At 39.0% G+C, this 22104-nt stretch overlaps 2 protein-coding genes across 2 annotated transcripts; both read left to right on the top strand.

Moving 5' to 3' along the window:
- The first annotated feature begins 973 nt into the window (after positions 1-973).
- LOC143879356 (RNA-binding (RRM/RBD/RNP motifs) family protein) lies at positions 974-9289 on the top strand. The gene is made up of 5 exons (XM_077381713.1): positions 974-1271; positions 1344-1671; positions 6754-6961; positions 8330-8836; positions 8923-9289. The coding sequence occupies exons 1-5, from the start codon at positions 1128-1130 to the stop codon at positions 9008-9010; spliced, it is 1275 nt and encodes a 424-aa protein (XP_077237828.1). The 5' UTR covers positions 974-1127; the 3' UTR covers positions 9011-9289.
- Positions 9290-13106: 3817 nt separating this feature from the next.
- LOC143879355 (gibberellin 3-beta-dioxygenase 2-like) lies at positions 13107-14508 on the top strand. The gene is made up of 2 exons (XM_077381711.1): positions 13107-13600; positions 13797-14508. Exons 1-2 carry the CDS (start codon positions 13140-13142, stop codon positions 14422-14424), a joined length of 1089 nt encoding a protein of 362 aa, XP_077237826.1. The 5' UTR covers positions 13107-13139; the 3' UTR covers positions 14425-14508.
- Positions 14509-22104: the final 7596 nt, after the last annotated feature.

Genomic DNA, 22104 nt, shown 5'->3' with positions numbered 1-22104 from the left:
TAATATTGGGATCTGTTAGTGGATCCCATAAACCCTCAGCATAATCCTAAAATTTGAGTGTTATTGATCTTTCAAGACTTCAAAGTCGAGCATTTGTTGACTACTAACGCACAATTTCAATTCCTGTGTAACTTTGAAGTTCTAATAGTATGCTCATAAAAAGAAATAATACTTATAAAATGTTGCTAAAATAGATCTCACCACGGGCTGACATGTGTGTGCAGTGATCAAATCCGTTGATTTGATTGGTCACCACACGTATGGTGGCTGATGATATAAAACAGGAGCATGTGAAAAAACACGCTAATTCCAATTTGGTTGGACTATCGTAACCCTTCCATCACAATCTACATAACTAGGGGAAATTGTATTTGCATTGTGTTACTTTAATAACCGCACTCCTCCATTTAAAAAACATAGAGCCTCTTTGGATATCGATACAATCAATTAGAGCCTTATTTGCCTGTAAAATTAATTTAAGATAGGGACATATTATCACCACTATTGTATTTTGATGAGGGCACTCCTCACTTTATTAAAAGTACGGTATGGCCAGCACCATAGCATGTTCCAAACCGTCCATTAGATGGGCCACAGCCTGAATAGGTTGTGCCCCAAAAATCATTTCCATGGGTTGATCCTACCCCTCCGATCTGAATGTTAGAGATCGGAGGGTGAGGATCAACCAATGGAAATGAATTTTGGGGCACAACCTATTCAGGCTGTGGCCCATCTAATGGACAGTTTAGATCATTCTATGGTGAGGGCCATACCTTACTTTTAATAAAGTGAGGAGTGCCCTCATCAAAATAAGGTAGTGCTGATAACATTTGCCTTTAAGGTAATCTTACTTGGAAATGAGACGGTAGGGCGAGACATTAAATATAGGCCAGTGATATTGGCACTTCCAGTTTTGATAACTGCACTAACTCAGCATGTCTTTTCTGTTTTAACTGGCTTCCAAGAGCTTGTTGGGAATGGCACCCATCCTTCTTAGAGTCTCTAGCTAGCTCAGATAACCTATAGCTCAGATACCATTTACCTAAAATATTCGACAACTTAGCAGTCGGAAGGTGGATAACGGTAATGCGATTGAAGAGGAAGGAAGAAGAAAAGAAGAGATTAGGATGTTGGCAACATTTCTACCACTCTGCAATTCCTCCTCCACCCTCATCCCCTTCTCTCCTCCTCTGTTTTCAAACAAAACCCACAAAAAAAAACCCCACTGTCTCTATTGGAATGCTTCTTCTACCAACAATTTCTTCTTCTCGGTCTGTACAAAAAACCCCATTTTCTCTTTATTCCAAAAAACCCATCTCATTTATTCATTTATGTTTTATCAGGGACGAACAGGGTTCTCTGTCTCTGCTTCAAGCAATGGTAAAAGAAGCAAAAACCTGGTGGAAATTCTCGATGAAGATGAATTCGAGGATGATGATGATGATGGGGAGGAAGAGAAGGAAATGATATCGATGCCTTTGGAAGAAATGGGAAGGTGGTTTCGGAATAAACCGTCTGGATTTGGTGAGGGCAAGGCATACGATATTTCCATTGAAGAGAAGCTTTTAGAAGAGATTGAGCAGAGTAGAAAAGCACAGATTACTAATATCAATGAACTCAAGACCAGTCCTCCAAACCCTAACTCTAAGAAACAGGAGCAACCCCAGAAAGGTAGCATAATTCACATTTATTTGTTTATTCATTTGGATATATTTAGGGTTTCTAATTGCTCACTATATGGGTGGAATTACAACTTTATTGTTCTACACATGTTTCGATTTTATGTTCATACTAAACCCAATTAGTAATTGGGGAAAACACTAAAGCTTCAATTTCCATGGAAGCAGTGAAGTAGCTGTATTGAAATTGATCCCCTTAACTGGAGAGATTCCAGTCTTTCGCTTTGGGTGATATCCCCTTTTGTACATGCACTTCTCCTCAGGTGCTTCGGAGAGAAGAAGAATTCTTTTTGGTTGAGTGGGAAGGAGGTTGGGAAATGGTTTTCGGTTGGGGTAGCTGTGGGGTCAGTAGTTTTGAAATGTTGGTGGGAGTTGATAGGTTGGATGTGCTATACTTTATCTTGATGTAATTATGAATAGTTTTTACTTGTTTCTCTTCATGGTTCAGGAGTATGATCCTCGCCATAATACTATGTAAATGCAAGCCGGGACCCCTGGTCCCCAATGTAATTTCCATGGTATAAATATACTGTCACATTTATAAAAAAAAGTAATTGGGGAAAACAATACTCACGTATATTATTATTTTTGATTGATGATTGTGATGTGTTCTTTTCTTTTCTTTTTTATGAACTTCTTGGTTCTTGTAAAAAGGAAGAATTGTATTTTCTTTGAGGGTAGGTTTTCATACAATTTAGGAGTTATTGTGTTCGAAGAACTACTGCAGGAGTAATAGGCGAACATACCATTATGATTGTAGCATTATTTGGCAAGGTTGATGTAAGGAGACTTAAATAGTGAAATTCATACCTTCAACTGATATAAGTTAGAACTTAGAACTATTTAAGTAGTGAAGCCATAGCTACAATGGAATCAGCTAGCATTCTGTGCCGAGTCTTCTAAGGAGTAAACCCCCATTTAGGTGGTTGTACAAAATTTACTAGCTGTTAAGTTTTTTGGAACACATTTTAGAAGTGTTGTCATTTATTTCCTATCATAATTCCAGTTGGAAGATGCTACCAGCAACTACAAGGGCTGCAGATGGACTCAAAACATGGACATATATTAATGGTGCTTCTTGATATAAAAATTTCTATTATGCGGGACTTGAAGGAGCTATACTCAGTCATCTCTGATGACAAAGAAGCTGAAGTAGACATTTTTGAGTAGCAGTTCTGAACCTGTTTTATTAGTGAGAATGAGCAGTAACTACTCTGGACTTAGCACTTAATGGTAGATGTATTACGCACTTTCATCTCCATTCTGTTGCTGAATTTCTTAAACCAACCCAGAATAATGCGTTAAGTCTACATTGTTTGTACCAAGATGTCGCTTTTCGAGAATATTTTTTTGAATGGCTGAAGATATTTTATTGAAAAAAAGAAGAGAGAGACCGAGATGGTCATATTACAATATATTAGAGATAAAACAAAGAAAAGGATCAATACATCACAACAAATAGGGCAAAGCCAAAGACCAACAACTGTCAAGGAGGGAGGAAATAAAAAAGAGCTAGATCCTCGCGAGACACCCCGGCCCTCGCTAACCGATCAGCATCCCCATTTGAGGATCTCCTGATGTGTCGAAACACACTATTAGCACCCCTAGTCAGGTCCTGGATCTCATCAAAGAGAGGGGCAAACCGCCAAGGGAAGGGATGAGACCCATGAAGCCAATCGATGACATTAAGAGCATCACCTTCGACCACCGCATTTGAAAGAGAACTAGAGTCAAGGGGTTTGATTCCTTGATGGACAGCTCACACCTCCGACTCAGAAGAATCAGCACACCAATGGTACCTGAGAAAGCCCAATGGACGGCCCCCTCCGTATCTCTAAGAACACCACCTATCTCTGCTGGACCCGGATTGCCCGAGCTAGAACCGTCGAAATTTAGCTTCAACTGACTAGGGGGTGGAGGCTTCCAATTCATAGAGGGAGGAATTTGATGCTCAGAATTGAAGCAAATCTCTCTCCAACCATGCCATAGGTCGAAAGCCGATACGAATCTGAAAGAAGGAATGATCTTAAGTTCTTAACCCATGAAATAGTTAAGGCAATGGCTTTGAGGAAAACCAAAAATGCACTTTTCACAACTCCTTTAAATACACGAGCATTTCTCTCTTTCCAAATGATCCAACATACTGCCAGGAGAAAATTTCTATAAAATTCTTCCTTTCTTTTTCCAAGGGACTAGGGACCAACACTCTAAAAGGTAGATGAGCTTTTCTGGGAATACCCAGGAAATATTGAATCTGCTCAACAACAGACTCCAAACCTCCCTCGCCAAATTACAATGAATGAAGATGTGATCTACAGATTCCCCTACCTCAAGACAAAGAGAGCAATGGTCCACAATAAGATCCATATTTATGTAGATTTTCAACTGGGAATTCATTTTTGTCACATGAAGTTAGAACACTAAGTTGGAACACTGAGCATCCTTTTGTTCCCCAAAGGGGTCGCATGTTAATATGAGCCATCCTAGACATTACGACAAAGATCATATATTGGATCCCGTTTGTTGCGTTGGTTCTCACCGTTGTTTATACATCTTGTTGAGAGTTTAAATTCGATAGGGCTTGCATCTTAATGTAGTTGCTTTTATGTTTCTAGCGGTGGTTCTTATATTAAATTGATAGGGCTCATCTTAAAAGGCCTTAATTGGCCTTATTTTTACTATGAGCTAATGTTATAATAAATACACCAATTCGTGGGGTTGGGGAATGAACTTCCACGAAAATCCTGTTTCCTTTTCTTCATATTTCTCTCTTTCTCTTATATTCAGCTTCTTCCTTCATATGAATCAAACAGTGGGGATGATCTTTTAATTTTAACATGGTATTAGAGCAAGATCTAGCCTGGACCGACCCTCCTCTCTCTTCCCTTGTCTCATGGATCTTTCCTTCTCTGTTATCATGGTCATTGAGACCTTAGAGTCTTAGACATAATTGCCTTCGCTCTCAAGATTCGTGCTTTGTGGATCTTATCTTCTCTGCTATTGGAGTCGTTGAGACCTCAAAATCCTAACCAATGGAAAACCAAGATTCAACTCCCTACCATTCAAATACCTCAAAACCTTAATTTCACCAATCATGAACCCTAGCTCCACACCCTCCCATTCGAACCCACCAAAATCTTAAAACCTCAGAACCCTACCTTTGAAACCCTAAACCAATATCTCCCACCATTGCAAACCCTAAAACCCACAAACCTACCTTTGAAACCCCAAACCACCATTTCAGCATTTCCACCTTCATAAATACTGCCATTCAAACACACCAAAGCCCTAAAACCTCAGAACCCTACCTTTGAAACCCTAAACCACCATCTCCCACTATCGTAAGCCCCAAAACCCACAAACCTACTTTGAAACCCTAAACCACCATTTCCACATTCATAAACACTACCATTCAATTCATTTAAAAATGACACTACCATTTAAATTTCAAACACACCAAAGTCTTAAAACCTCAAAACCCTACCTTCAAAACCTTAAACCACCATCTCCCACCATCGTAAGCCCCAAAACCCACAAACCTACCTCTGAAACCCTAAACCATCTTAAGTTCTTAACAAACACTACCATTCAAACACACCAAAGCCCTAAAACCTCATAAATGTACCTTCGAAACCCTAAACTACCATCGTATACCTTAAAACCACAAACCCACCTTTGAAACCATTTCTACCTTCATAAAACACTAACCCCACCCCACCCCTCTCTCTCTCTCTCTCTCTCTCTCTCTCTCTCTCTCTCTCTCTCTCCTCATTGTTTCTTTTCTGATCTGTGGCGATTAAAGAGTTGATGTCCTCCCTCCATAGTGCTAATTTGATTGGGATGTTTTATCAACAAATGGGCGGCCCAGTGCACGAGGCTCCCACCATTGCGCGGTCTGGGGAGGGCTAGATGTACGCAGCCTTACGCCTGCTTTGCAGAGAGGTTGTTTCCATGACTCGAACCGGTGACCACTAGGGCACAATGGAGGAACCTTACCGTTTCTTGACAATGTTTTATCAAGGAATAATGTTCAATTTTTTAACAAATAAAACATAAAGGACTGTGATGTGAATCTGTTCTACAATCATACGTGGACTGTTGTGCTTCATATGAGGGTGTTTTGTGCCCTCGTGTGGGCTTTTGTGCATATGTATGGGCTGTTCTGCCATGCTGAGTTGGTACACTTTGCATGAGGGTTATTTTGTGCCCTCATTGTGGGCTGTTGTATGGACTGTTCGGCCGTGCTGAGTTGCCCCACTTTTCATGAACTGTTGTGGTTTTTTTGGTACACTTTGTGAACTGATCCTTCGTGGATTGTTGTGCATCGTGCGGAGTGTTGTCCCATTTCATAACCACCGCTTAAAATTGTGGCGTGATGTGCCTATCGCTACCTAGTAGTCTTCCTGTTGTGAACTAATTCATTAATGTTTTGGCTTCAATTAACAAGTAAGGCTATCCCATAGATTAGCATCATAGGAGGGGAACAATAAATGGGATTCTTTTGCAACAATAGAGTGAATTTTAACTTCTTTTTATTACATTTTGTTAACTGAAGGCCGTCACAAAAGCCATACACATTCAATATTCCAATTGCCTGCTTGTCTGCTATTCAGTAATCTTAATTGCTTGAATAGTTTTTGGTTCATTTATCACTTAATTTTCTCAACAAGCTTTGGCCAATCCGACAATGTTTAGGTTAAATTGGTTGAATTGTTTGCTCTTCTCAACCGGTTTGTATGTGTTTATCTACATGATTTTAAGGCTAATATGCCTCATCAGTCACACAATTGTAACCACCTGAGAGGATTCTGTTGTGCAGTTTACATACTGCAATGGGTGCCATTTTCTTGTGATACTTTAAGGATCTTTATTATTTATAGTACTTTTTTTTCCATCTGGGAAGGTCCTCTTATACTGAATGCTTAAGGATATTTGTAAACAAGATGTTTGAGCGAGCATTTAAGAGTCTAAGACCCATTTGAGTAATTCTGTATATGGTTCATAGTTTCACTGCTTTTGTCATATGCATTTTTTCTCTAGTAGAATCTGATTCTGTAGTATTGGGCATTTGCAGCACTCGAAGTTTTTCCTGGGAGAAATCAGGTGCGTATCGGGAACCTTCCTAAGAAAAAGAACATTCATAGAGATCTGCAATTAGCTTTTAAAGGTTTTCCTGGCATTGTTAATATAAGCCCAGTGGTTTCTGGAAATAAAAAGACAAGGGACCCTATTTGCAAGGGTTTTGCTTTTGTTTATCTTGAGTCTGAAAAGGCTGCATACAGGTAATACTATGGTTTAATTTATCCTTTCTCTGTCAGAATTAATTGAATATCATGTTAATTATGCCAATAGAGGAAAAAAATAAAATGTAAACGTGCATTTTTTTTAGTGTTTCTGGACAGCTCTGAAAAGATTTATGCTAATGGCATTTTTGGAATCCCTTTCCGCAATCAAGGTGGCCATAGGATGGGGTTCCAAAACCTTATCCCCAACATAAGAGCTAGTACTTCTGCTTCATTAGTTAGCTATGCTGATAGGGCCAACATACACAAGCACTTCAGTTCTTCACGATATAGAAAGATACCTCCAACACTTGCAGCCATGGATTACCAATGCTAGACATATCAAAGATGCGTAAAAATCATAGGTGGTTCTTTTGGCCAAGTTAGAGAATCTGCATTTGAACTCTCTGAAGGCCTATAACTTGTGGCATGTCCTAGAGCCTCATATATCATTATTTTTTTTCCTTTTGCTTAGCGCTGTTCTTATTGCCTACCTCCTTGATCTGAAAATTATTTTTGCTTGCTTCTCCATCTTAAAAACCAAGTAAATACATGTTCCTTACACAACACATTTAGTGGAAAATCAATCACTATCTCCTATTTTGAAATGTATAGCAATCTTATAATCGTCAAAACCTCTTCCTAAAGTGGCATGGTATTGCCACCTTAATATCAGGCACTTACCCTCACAGCAATGTCTTATTGTAAACAAAATGCATATCAAACACGACAAACTGACATGGGTTGAAGTTCCTAATTTATGAGTGGCAGTACCAGCCTCGTACTTGCATAAAACTCTTAACAGATTTATTTTTTGCAGTCTCACACTATTTCCTACCTTTCTTGATGGTAGTTACCTGTTGGAATGTCCCAACCTCTATGTTCTGTAAGATAAGTTGTTTTGTTGTTTAAAGAAATGGATTAGTTCTTCACTCTTCACTTGTTATTGTTTGGTCATGATCTTCAAAGACATGTCTTATCTTCCAGATTCACAGGCAGGTTTACATGTGCACTTATGCCTTGATTTGTCTCCCTAAGTCTAGCTTTATTGCCTTCATATTGACCTTTTAGTTATACAAGGTTTGATACATGTTAAGAAAACCAATGCATCTTTATATAGGGACCTGATATTTTTAGCCCCTTATCTTTGAAGATACACTCTTTCTATTTATTTTAAATCTTTTATTAGCTGTTATATTTCCCAATGCTGTAGAAGCTAATGAAAGAATCTAAAATAAAGAAAGGGGGTGTATCCATAAAAAAAGGCGAGCAAATTTAAATTCCCGTTTTTATATCCAAAGCTGCTTACTAGTTATTTTCATATCTATTAACTTCAGTAATTGGAGCCTTTTGCCACTTATGTTTTAGGTTCATAGAGGTGTATTCCAAGCAAAATTTAAAGTTTGGAAAGCTTCAAAAGCAAATAACATGTGAGATCACAAACCCACAGTGCTCTTCCAACTCTGCTTCTGAAAAGTTAGCAGAGATCACTTCTATATCTACTCCTCAACTAAGGTTTCCTGCTATGGGAGCAGAGACGGAGGCAGATTCCGATATGAATGATAATCTCGGGGATTTACAGGAAGGAACCTTCTCTGAAGGATCTACTGGAATTCCATTAAATGGTGGCATTGAATTAACTATGGAGCACACTGATAGCATGGACAACCAAGATGTATTCCCTGACAGCGACGAGATTGAAGTGGGTATTGAACATATCCATATCTCCACACCAAACAACAAACAAGGTGTGATTACAGCCGAATCTTTATCCTCAAAACAACGACAGAAAAGACGCACCGGTCAAAAGAGGCAAACAGACAAGAAAAATTCAGAGAAGACTTTAAGATTGAACGTTCCAGGGTCTGCAAATAGGTAGATCTATACACACATTCGATTTACGTCCATGTTCACCGCAACCAATCATTGCCTAGTTTGTTTGACTTGTTGCTCTTGTGCAGATTGAAAATCAAAGAGAGGGCTGTTCTAAATGGCGTGTTCTTGAAGTATGGTGGAAAAGCTGAGCTGGCTTCATCACGGGAGAGCTGAACCATTGATTTTAATTTTATGCGGCCCACGTTAGATGAGTCCACTAACCAACATCCTTACTCTTCTATTAGCAAAGGCCAAGAGCAACCTTGAGGTTACATTCTGTTCCTGAGCTCCCTTTGCATGCAGCATATTATGTACAAAAACTAGACTTCCAAGAATTTAGTAAAACAGCTTGTAGTTAGAGCAGAATGAAATACATCATGTGCATCATATGTTCTCAGGTGAGAAGATGAACACTAAAGTGCACACTATGCACATGTTACTCCTGTGATTTATTGGGTCTCTGGTATTGTGCTTGGGTGTGGGCAGCTGAAAAATACCAGTTGCATATTACTCACTATGGTGACTTTGGATTTTCCTCAACCAAAAATGAAAAAGAAGGTATAGTTGACCCTTGAGCTAATGACAACTATATAGATAGACCCCACTTAAATGATTTTGGATGGTTGGCCCTCTGCCATGTTTGTACAACGGCAACTGCCGTCTTTTTTATGAGCAAATGATGATTTTGCCGTTCTTCCAAAAAAAATATGAGATATGTTATGGTGAATGGGAGAGTAGAAACATCGTATATCACTCCACACCGGGCCTGTATCTTTTAGTTTGCCATTGAGTATTTGAAAGAAAGTCATGGGAGAAGGGGAAATGGGAGGGTGGCGCCCCCTCAGTCTTAGGAGAAAGACTGTGAAACCTCTGGAAAGATGAGATAGATAGTTTATCATGCTTATCATCCTTAGTCCGTGTACATATCCCTTTATGAAACCGACAAGAGGATTTGGATCCTGACCCTCCAAAGATAAACTTCTGGCAAAAATCTTTCTTTCTCTCGATCATCATTGGGGAGGAAGTGGCTTTTCCTCTAGCTCGTTTTGTGGAGCTCAGATACTTCCCATGGTCATTAGATTAGCAAGCATGCTCATTCTTTGTAATAATGAAGAAGAGCCATTGGATCATTTTTTGTAAATTTTCTTATTGATCACAAGATTTGAGGGACAATCTAATCTTGCTTTGCCATGGCCAATATGGATTCCTCCACCTCCATCCTAACGAGGGCAATCTCTCTTCACTGGCGTTCACATATTCAACAGATCTGTTTTTTTGTTTGTTGTGTGATTTCCTTGTATTTGTCACTTACATGCACTGTGCTAGAGTTGGAACCAGGCGACATTTCATCGGTGTTTCTGTATTTTTCCTCCATGAACAATTTCTTCTTTCATACTGCTCAAAGAAGAGAGTTCTGATCCTTTTCCTTTAGATGACACATTCAACCTATTCATGTCCAACATTTTTACTCTCCTTAAAAAATATATGATCCATCCAACGTTAGCTCTTGTGATCAAAACTTCAGTCAGTTCATTCTACTAATCCTGCAGTCCCACCATCAAATGCAGAGGTAAGCCTATATGGAAATTTTATTTACTTATTCTTTTGTTGTTCTATTTTTCTTTTCATGAGGGCCCCTATATTTTTTCTGTGGAGGGAACTAATGGCCTGTTTCCCCTACCCTGGAAATCTATAAATCTGCAGTTGAGTTGTTTTGAATTGCACTTTGGCATTCGCGGACTCGCAGTAGTCTTTCTTGAATTGCTTCTGTGTAGTTAAGCCATTTCAAAGTGCTTCTGTCACACTGCAAATGCAAGTTGTATAAAGACATGAGAATTGCATCACAGAATCGCAGAAACAGTTCTAATTTTTTTGCATTGATTACAATGTTTCAGGAGGGAAAGAAACCACTGGACCTAAGCATCTGTTTAGATAAGGATTTCAAATCTGACATGGTCACAAAGCTTGTACCAGCGAACATGTGGGAAACTAGGATTGGATAATTATAGATGAACTAGATGAAATCCAAGTTCAGGGTTTCAATAGGGTAATCAAATGAATTTTCTGACTAGAAAGAGTTGCTAAAACCAGGAACATTCTCAAGATACAGGGAATGATCTGAGTGTTGTTGGATCTTTATAAACTTGGATATGTGGTGGGAAAAGATTGTTGGAAGTTAATGCCAAAGTTTGAAGTTGATTTGGCCAATAAAACTCAGATCTGGGTGTTTTATCAATTCTACAGAACACATCATACCCTCTGATTGAACCTGATTATAAGTTGTGATCTAACCCTTGGATCAGGTTGAGATTTGATAATGTTGGTTCAATTATGGTCTAGGGGTGAACCCTAAACTTGTAATATGGCTGATTTTTAGGAAATATAAATCAAGTAAGAGAAAAGGTCTAGGACAAGGAAAATTGGGAAATTGGAGAATGAACAAGATGAAGATTTGGAGTTAAGGGAAAAGAGCATATTGAAGATAATTTGTGTTCGGGCATCCCATCTTAAGGAAAATTGGAAAATCGTTCATTTTATAATTGCAAGTTTGCAAGTCTTCGATTCATCATGTCATGAATGGCCTAATATATAAAAAGTCCCATTGACTTCTAGAGGCTTCTCTAAGTTTGGATATAGGGAAAAGAGGTAAAAAATATTCCATAGAACATTAAATTCTAGGGTGTAGTTGGTTTGCAATTTTCCTTGAAACTCAACTCAACTCAACAAAGCCTTTGTCCAAACGAGTTGGGGTCTGCTAAATGAATCCTTAAAAAAAATTTCATGAAGACGATGATTTTGAAAACGAAATTTAATATGTTAACAAAATGCAAGAAAATTAATTTTCCATGTAAAAAATTTTCAAATAAAAACTTTCCCTACATCCAAACTGTCCCTACACACTTCCTATAAGTCTAATTACTAGGACTTGAAAAGAAAAGAACTAACTAAAGATAATTTATCTTATTAAACATAGGAATAAACAAAACAAAAACCTAATTGGACTTTATAGATTTATACAAATAATAAAAAATTAACAAAAGAGAAACCTAGTAGCTTTTAACTTGATTCTTAAGAGATTTTAACTTGGACTTTCTGGACCCGTTTGTTTTGGATTTTGAGAATCAACTGTCAGACCAAAACTGATTATCGAACTGAAATTTATGTTTAATTTTGAGTCCAATAACCAGTTTTGGACTTACAATCTATTCTAAAAAAACCCAAGGCCATGGTCATTTTAGATTGTGAGAACCGATTGTGGGCCCAATCCAATTATTAGACAAAAAATTAAGAGCAGTGATCAATCGACCCCCAAATATCTTAAATCGACCCCAGAATTAAATGTAATTATGAGTTCAATAATCGGTTTGGGGCCAGAATAGGTTGTTACAGTCCAAAACGAACATGGCCTAAACAAAAATATCAGTCCAATAATCAGTTTGGGACTCGCAATAGGCTCTCAAAAATCCAAATCAACAAGACCTTAGAAAAATAAAACAAAGCTAAGAAAACCTAACCTTGCAAAAGTGGGCTCATCCTAAGTTACTAAAACCCAATGTAGAGGTAACCCCGCCATTTTTTTTCATAGATAAGCTGGGGTTTGACGGGGACCCTACCGATTTATTAGATAATGAGAAAGATGTTAATATTCATGGGAACAATACGCCATCCCTAACTCGGAACAAATGAGAAAGGGATATCCAAAACTCGGGATAGACAAAAAAAACTATATTATTAGTAATATGAATATAGTTTCATGATGGGAAGCAGCAAGCGATCCTCGACGTGGGGTCAATGACAATAGGCCGGATTTCTGGTCATCGGTTGGACCGATCACATCCATGTGGTACATGTGTGGGGCCCAAAAACCGACTTCTTGCAATTTTCATACAACTATCTTAACAAGGTGGCAATCTCCCTCAATCAAAATCACCCTCTAAAACGAAAATAACAAGGGGATAATATTTCTTGAGAAATGATATATTCACCCCATTTTAGATTAGCAACATGTGAGATCTCAGTGTTGGATTGAGTTGGATCATCTTAGTCGTAGATTAGGCAAGTAGGTTAAATAAGGAAAACAAAATAAAAAATAAAGCAGAGAAATGGCACGTTACAATATTGGATAACGTTTCTGGCAGATTTTCAGAAGCGTTACAAAATTGCATGTACCTACCGATAAAAAATAAAAAAATTTGCATGTACCTATAGGTCAGATACAAACGAGGAAAATCCATTTCTTTCTCTCTATAAAAGCACAACCAACACAGGGCTCAAAACCAAGAAGCCACTCTCTCAAATCACCATGTCTTCACTCGTAGAATCCCCCTTAGACCCCTACAACTCTTACATCGATTTGAGCTCGGCCCAATATGTCCCTGATTCTCACACCTGGCCCACCCTTAACGACTACCAATCCACTGAATCATCGACCTTCAAATCTGTGCCCGTTATCGATCTAGACGATCCAAACGTTTTCAAATCCCTTGGAAATGCATGCGAGGAATGGGGTATGTTCCATCTCACAAACCACGGGGTCCCCATCAGCCTTCTCGAGGCTATAGATTACCAAGGTGGACGCCTTTTCTCACTCCCTTTAGAAGAGAAGCTAAAGGTCGCTCAAGGGCCTGATGGGCTCAAGGGCTATGGCCTCAAGCACATCTTTTGCTTCTTCGCTAAGCTCTTGTGGTATGAAGGCTTCGCCATCATGGGTTCTCCCATTGAACACGCTCGCCAACTTTGGCCTCAAGACTACATGCAATTTTGGTAAATCCCTCGTTACTTTTACGTACCCAAACATATACATAAGATTATCCAACCGTTCATTTGTTCGGGCACAAGGTCAGTAGGTTATTTGCGTTGTGCCCCTACAAATTAATCAACGGTTTGGATCATCCTACGATATGCATGGTCCATTGAAAATTGACCCTATCATTCTGACCCATATTTTGCCTGAATCCAGCGATGTAATTGAAGAATACGACAAGGAGATGGAGAAACTGGCTGAGAAGCTCATGGGTCTCTTGCTTAAATACTTGGACATTAACAAGGATGATGTCAAATGGTTGGAACCCAATGGAGGAGAGTCCAAAACAGGGTCCTCGGCCGCTCTTCAAATGAATTACTATCCCAAGTGTCCGGACCCAAACCGGGCCATGGGCCTAGGCCAACACACGGACTCATGCATGCTCACCATCCTTCACCAAAGCAATACCACTGGACTCCAACTCCTTCGGGCCGAAGATCCGGCATGGGTCCCAGTTCCCCCACTTCCCGGTGCTCTCCTCATCAACGTGGGCGACCTCCTCCACATCCTCTCAAACGGCCGATTCCAGAGTCCAGTTCACCGGGCGGTCGTGAACCAGACCCGCGCCCGGTTCTCCATGGCTTATCTCTGGGGCCCACCTGAGGATGTTAAAATCTCGCCCTTTCCGAAGCTCGTGGGCCCTGAACGCCCTCTGTTATATGGTGGTGTGTCATGGAATGAGTACCTCCGAATCAAGGAGAATAATTCCGACAACGGGCTTGCTGCCATTCGCATTAACGTTGATGATGAAAACAACGTCCATGATCAACCTCTCTCCAACTAGGGTTGAGCAGAGCACAAGCAGTTTGTAATAAGAATGTTTTAAATCCTACCAGTTTATAATGAAAAAGGAATAACTGCTTTAGAATCTTTCGTCTCTCTTTCTATTAAATGTTAACTTTTGGGAGCTGTGTGTTACTGTACATTGCTTGGGTGGGGATGGAGGGAAAACTGAAAAGTGTGAGGAATTTGGTTAGTTCACATGAGCACACAAGGCCCGAGCAGATCAGTTACATCAAGTCATGTATAGGCACATGCTATTGTTTAGTTCTAGTCCTGTGTAAAAAAGGTCGGCCCAGTGCACGGGCTCTACGCCATTGCGGTGTCTGGGGAGGGCTAGATGTACGCAGCCTTACCCTACTTTGCAAAGAGGCAATTTCAGTGATTCGAACCTGTGCACTAGGTCACAATGGAGCAACCTTACCGTTGCGCCAAGGCTAATGTTCTAGTACGTATACTTAGAAGAAAAACGAAGCGGTACCAGAGAGAAGAATAATGTACCAAAGAGAGACGGCAATCTCGTGGGTTAATTTGGCTTGAAATCAAGTCCATGATAGGAGGGGGAGTGGGAGGGTGGGTGCGCCCACGTTCTTAGGAGAAAGCTCTGGCAAGATGAGATAGATACTTCATCATCCTTAGTCAGTGTACGTATCCCCTTATGAAACCGACATAAGGATTTGGATCCTGACCCCCCAAAGAGAAAATTTTGGCAAAAATCTTTCTTTCTCTCGATCATCATTGGGGAGGAAGTGGTTTTCGCTCTAGCTCGTATTTGTGGAGCTCAGATACTTCCCATGGTCAAAGTTTTTTGTTGGACGACAGTGATGGGTAAGCCAAACAAAGGCCGAAGTCCTAAGTAGTAGTAATTTAGATTAGCAAGCATGCTCATTCTTTGTAATAATGAAGAAGAATCATTGGATCATTTTTTGTAAATTATCTTATTGATCACAAGATTCGGGGGACAATCCAATCTTGCTTTGGCATGCATTGAGTCTTCCCAAAGTCTGTTACTGTCTACTTGTGAAAGTTGGAGAAACGGTCTGTTTAGGAAGAAAGAAATAGAAGAATTTTCAATGAGGAATAGTCTATTGGGAAGGGAATTATGGATATCAAAATGGAGATTATAAGATTGTCAACTTTGAAGTATGAATTTTGGGGGGGATTGTCAATAGTGGATATTCTTAGAAATTGGAGAACAGTTGCTTCTGGTAAAATGTTGTTTGCAGAGGCATCACCAATATGGATCCCTCCACCTCCGTTGTGTTTTGAAAATGTCCTTGGATGAAATCGTGTAGGCCTTCTCCCTCCGTTGTGTTTTTTTTTCTTATTGCAATAATCTCTCGCCCTCTTTCTTTAATTTGTATCCCACAACGACTACCATAACTAAATATGTGGTAGAATAATGTAGGATTTCTATGGAAGAAGCTTGGCCTGCGATGGAAGGCGTGGAAACTAGGATCGGATGATTACAGATGAACTAGATGGAATCCAAGTTCGGAATTTCAATAGGGTAATCAAGTGAATTTTCAGAATAGAAAAGAGGGTTTAAGCCTCTAGCTCAATTTGTTAAGTCTTTGTTCTTCAACTTTGAGGTTGAAGGTCCAATCCTAGCTTACCCACCAAAAAAACAGGAAAAGAGATGCTAAGATCAGGAACGTTCTCAGGAGACAGGGAATGATCTCACACTTGGATCTTCATAAACTTGTATATGTGGTGGGAAAAGATTGTTGGAGGTTAATGCCAAAGTTTGAAGTTGATTTGGTCAATAAAACTCAAATCTGGGTGTTTTTTATCAATTCTGCAGAAAACATCGTACCATAAGTTTGTGATCTAACCGTTGGATCAGGTTGAAATTTGATAATGTTGGATTAATTATGGTCTAGGGGTGAGCCCGAAACTTGTAATAAGATCTGATGGTTAGATCAACATCTAGAGTCAGTCTATTGATACTATTGGTAACGTGGCAACAGTCCAGCTCAGAAATTTTTAGGAAATAGAAATCAAGCAAGAGAATGAACAAGATTACAAGATGAAGATTTGGAGTTAAGGAAATAGAACTTATTAATGATAATTTATGTTGGGGCATCCCTCCTTTATCGGTCCAAGGGCATCCCACCCAAGGAGATGATCAAGGCATACCCACTTCCCCACCTATGATCAAAATGTAAAATCACTCATTTTATAATTGCAAGTTTGCAAGTCTTCGATTCATCATGACATGAATGGCCTCATATATGAAAAGTCCCATTGACTTCTAGAGGCTTCTCTAAGTTTGTATCTAGGGAAAAGAGGTAAAAAATATTCCATAGAACGTACAATTCTAGGGTGTAGTTGGTTTGCAATTTTCCTTGAAAAATTTGATTTTGAAAAAGAAATTGAATATGAGTTGACCAAATGCAAGAAAATTAATGTCCATGTAAAAAAATTTCAATTAAAAAGTTTCCCTGCATCCAAACGGTCCCTATAGCTTGCACAGGGGTTTTCCTCTAGTTATGAAATAAAAACTCTACGCTCTAAACCTATAAGTCTCATTAGGACTCTAACTTGAAAAAAAAAAAAAGAACTAACTAAAGATAATTTATTTTGGGAAATGTTATCAGCACTACTGTATTTTGATGAGGGCACTCCTCACTTTATTAAAAGTAAGGTATGGCCCTCAACGTTTGCAAGGTGAAAACCTACACATGAAGGTGTGGCTACATTTGACTATACAGCGGGGCTCTCTTCGTAGCCTTTGCGACATCAATATTAGACCCGGCAAACGGGTAACCCGCACGAGTACGGGTACGACCCGTGCGGGTACGTACCCAGGGGGTACAGGTAAAAAATACCTAAAAAATACCTACCAGTAGGCTTTTCATTAACCCAGACCCAACCCGCGGATAACCCAGCAAATATATATATATATATATATATTTTTATAAAAAAAAAAAAAAAACACCTTCTACTACAACATCAATTTCATTTTCTATGGACCATAATCCCATAGAAAATCAACAGCAGAGATTGTACTCATAATCCCATTTTCTATTGTATTAAGTTTAGGACCCCTTTTTTTTGAATGGTAAGTTTAGCACCTCATTATGTAAATATTATGGTTAGTTAAGAAAAGGGAATTTGCTATGAACCATCGCCGAAGGCATTTCGCGGGCAGGCTGTTGCATGAGAGAGCAGCCACACAGAGGCACATATTTTGTCTTATTCATTCAATTCATGAGAGGTGGCTGCTCTCTCATGCATCAGCCCGTCCGATCCCTGAGAAAAGATCGTGATAGTGCAAAGAAAGGGGGAAGGGAGCTACCCCATTAGGTCAAAGCTATGCGTTATTGCAGTATGCTAATATTTTCCCTGAAAAATATACTGATTTACATAGAAGTAGGTGTACCCATGGGTAACGAAATCGGTACCCGTACCAGCAAATTTTGCTACGGGCCGGGTGTACCCACGGGTACGGGTGCCATTTTTCCGGGTCTAATCAATATGTAATTGTGGCCTAGAAGCATGGTTTTAAATTTCGACCGAAATCTGAAAATTTGAAATTTCAGGTCCGAAACCGGTACCGAAACCGAAATTTTAAACCTTGCCTAGAAGTAGGTGTATATTTCAGGTGGCCCCCAGTTGAAGACTGATTATTTTGGTTTTTCTCCTCTTGTTATGGATTATCCCTTGTTGTATAGTTTATCTAGTGCATTAGTTCACTAGAAAAATTAGTCGATTGTCACGTTCTGATTTTGTTGACACCTGAATTTATGCTCATATCCTGTTGAGGGGAGGGTATTTAGATATAGGATTCTGGAAGATATAATAGAAGACCATCCCTTTTGAGCATTGAATTCTGGAAAATAGTTTTACTTACTTAATGAAACATGGAGCAGAAGGTTTTACAGATTGCGAAATGTTATTGTCAGGTTCTCATGTGAAGAACAGAGAGTTGGTAACCTACCAGTCCTCGTCTTGTTTGTTCTGTTTCACCATCACGGACTGGATCCCACCCTGCCTACCAGAATGAAGAAAACACTTTTTAAGACTTGAGTTGTTATCTATGTAAGAATTCTGTTTTATATTTGTTGTGGTTAGCCGAGATACGTTTGTCGCACTTCACAACTATACTCAATAATTGTAATAAAATCAATGGTCCAGATTCAATGATCAAAAGTCTTTTAATCGGATATGTATGACATGTTTGACCACATTGAAAATCTTCTCTGAAAATTTTCTCCGAGATTTTACTACCCATTTTCATCAAAAAACAAAAGTCAGGCTATTATGTGTTTTTTTTTTCTTGGAAAGTTTTTTCAGGGATGGAAAGAAAGATTTTGATACAAATTTATCAGTGTAGGCTAACATGAGACTGGGGTAAAAGTTTTTATGGAAAAAAAAATTCATGCAGAAATTTTTTTTAGGGTCTAAGAGGGTTGAAAATTTTCTAGAAAAATATGTTCTGGGAAAAGGTTTTGCGGGAAAGTCACGTAGTCAAACATTGGAAAACTCATTCTTCAGGAGGTGTTTTTAAATGGAACGGATTTTCCCTTTAACAACGCTCGAATGTGTTTCTATATGGCGTATAAAAAGTGTAATGGGCCTACATCATTCATTCTGCGGTCCTTGTCATAGATTCAGATTTGCCCTGACCTAAAAAATGGGGGCCATAGGATGATCTAATCCTTCGATTTGTGTAGTTTTTCTATACAGTGCTGTCAGAAAATGAGGGCCACAATTAAAAGGGTTAGATCATCAGGCGACCATCTTTTTGGGACACGGCCTATCTACTAGGGCTGCAGCTCGGGTCGGATTTTGCAGAACCCAACCCTACGCGAGAAATATCTCGGGTCGGGTCGGGGTTTTTTTCCGGAAAACCCACGATTCCCAAACCCGGCCCTACCCATGATAAATCTCGGGTCAGGTCGGGTCGGGTCGGGTTTTTTCACGTTGACGCAATTTTTTAAGGAAAATTCTTATTTGGCAAGGCAACTCAACTCATAGAAGCAGAAATTACACTTACATTACACTTGAATCAATCAATAATGTAATTACACTCACATTACACTTGAATCAAACAATGCTGTAATCAAACAATGTTGTAATTACAATCAAACAATGTTGAATCAAACACTTGAATCAACTCAATTCATGGAAGCAGAAATTACACTCACATACAATAACAGTGGGTGCGTGGGTTTTCACTTTTAACTTTTAACTAACAATAAAAAAAAATGTACATACTATAACTTATGTAACTGGGGTCGGGTCGGGTCGGGCCCCTTCAAACCAGGCTCGATCCGAAACCCATGAAACCTGAACCCAACCCAGTCTATTTTCGGGTCGGATCGATGCGGGTAGGGTAAAACCCGGCTCGAGTTGCAGCCCTACTATCTACGAACAATAATAAGAAATGTTATGGGTGCAATTTTGGGTCAGGACGGGTTGAGCTTTTGTAAAACAAAAATGAATTGGAATCAAACCCAACCCGAATTCCCAAAAATCGGACCCAGGTTGCACCCTTAGAAAAGATTTGAAAATGGTATTCGTCCCTTTAAAAAGGATAAATTAAGAGATTTTGGATGCATGGAAATTTTTCCATTGAAAAATGAGTTTTCCAATGTTTGCCCTGATTCAATGATATTTTGAATCACCCTACAAGACCATGCATGCATGTATGTTTACTTTCCATAATTTTTTAAAACGGTACTCTTCACTTTATTAAACAATTGCGATTCGGATTTCATAGCTTTTTGGGTATTACAACAGCTTTTAACAGCCAACAAACAAGAAATGTATAAATAAAGAGAGGAGTGCCGTGATTAAAACAAGGGAGTGCAGATATCACTTTCATAATCAATTAATTAAAAAACATGATCATGACCAATATCTAGAGACATGATCTTCTGTGGAGCTTGAATAAACAACAGGTTTTGGAAAAAGATGCAAACAAACAGAGCATGTAAACAGAACTCTATTGCTACTTTGAATGAATGAACCCCTAAAAGGAGGGGACATGATTTGTAAACCTCAAATAATTCTCTATTATTGTTACTTCTTCCAGCTAATTATTCGCCCCCCTCGTGTCGTGGGTCCGTGGCGCATGGTCACCATCCTATTGGCATTCCAATTGTAGATCTATGGCGTTAATGTTACCTAAAAAGGGTTGTTCTACATTAAAAAAAAGAGAGTAATATGAGTATAGTTTCATGATGGGAAGCAGCAAGAGATCCTAGGTTCGGATCGTGCACGACCGAGGTGGCGTCAATGACAATTAGCGTCCATCCGCGAAATGCCTTCTGCTATGGACGCTAGCAAATCCCAAAACGAAAATAACAAGGGGATAATATTTCTTGAGAAAAGATATATTCGCCCCATTTTATATTCCCACCCTGATGCAGAACGGATAGCGTTAATCAAATCTTTTATTTTTTATTTCTTATTTTCGTCATTTTATTTATAGTATTTTTTTAGGGTGTCCAAACCTGTCTATTTAGCTTGATTTTGGTATTTTTAGAAAGGTTTTTCTATTACCTAAACATGACTAAAGAGATGCTATTTGGACTTGATTTGGGCATTTTACGGATATTGTATAGGTAGATTACGGGGTTAGTATTTTAGGAAAGTTTTAGTCATGTTTCTTGTTTTTATTTATGTTGCTTTAGTTAGAAGTTGAGAATAATAGTTAGGCAAGACTTTATGGTTGCTATTCTTAGGTTTTGGCTTTTTATATACTTTAATGGCATGAGGAGAGAAGAGGAGATTGAATAAAGTTTATTTTTAGTCATCACTTGTTAAGAGAGCATTGGCTCTTTCACGTGGGTGAAGGAGCTTTGTTCCTTTCACGTGTTATATTGGAGCTTTCCTCCAAACCGTGGCATGGGTTTTCAAGCCCCCACAAGACTATTTTAGTTGCTTCTTGTATCGATCTTTAACTTGGTATTGCCGCTCTACGCTCCTTGTGTCAGACCTTCCTATATGTAAAAAAGGGGAGCCATAAATACACTAAAGGAGTAGCCAGTGAAGGAAAAGCGGACGAATATATCACTTCCCTGGATAATGTTATTTCCACCCTCTTTTTTAGCATTTTGACCCCACTTGTTTGTCTTGTCCTAAAAAATGGATGCATTCCCGTCTCCTTTTCTTTGTCTTTCTCTTCTTTTTTAGGAAAAGACAAACAAAACGGGGTAGAAATCCTAATGATAGGAAATGATTTTTTTGCCCCCTTTTCTTTCTCTGGGCTACACCCTCAAATACACTAGTGGGCGTGGCCAGGGAAAAAATTGGGGCAAATATATCACTCCACTTTTGAAAGGGAACAACGTGAGTTCCCCGTGACCTTTTTTTATTAAGACTTGGTAAATCTCGGGGTTGAGTCGACCTTAAATTAAGGGAAATGATATCCACGCACTTCAATGTTTTGATATCCACCCTCTGCTTGCTTGTTTTTTAGTATTTAATGGGCTTTCTGAGTGCTTTTTGGGAACTGTAATAATCTGTTGACAGCCTTTTTAACACTAAAATACAAGCTAGTAGAGCTTGATATCAAAACATTGGAGTGTTGATATCATCTCCCTAAAATAAATGTAAGTTGAATATTATTAAGTGAAAACGGCTTCTATACAGTTATCTACACACTAGCCTAAAATACAGTGGAGGCCCACATTGTTTGGGTGATCCAAACCATTCATTTGATTGAACCTCA

This window comes from Tasmannia lanceolata, unplaced genomic scaffold (assembly GCF_043159265.1).
Source record: "Tasmannia lanceolata isolate RefF3 unplaced genomic scaffold, GAP_Taslan_0.1 ptg000006l, whole genome shotgun sequence".
Taxonomy (NCBI): domain Eukaryota; kingdom Viridiplantae; phylum Streptophyta; class Magnoliopsida; order Canellales; family Winteraceae; genus Tasmannia; species Tasmannia lanceolata.
This window is presented reverse-complemented; position numbering and strand designations above follow the sequence as displayed.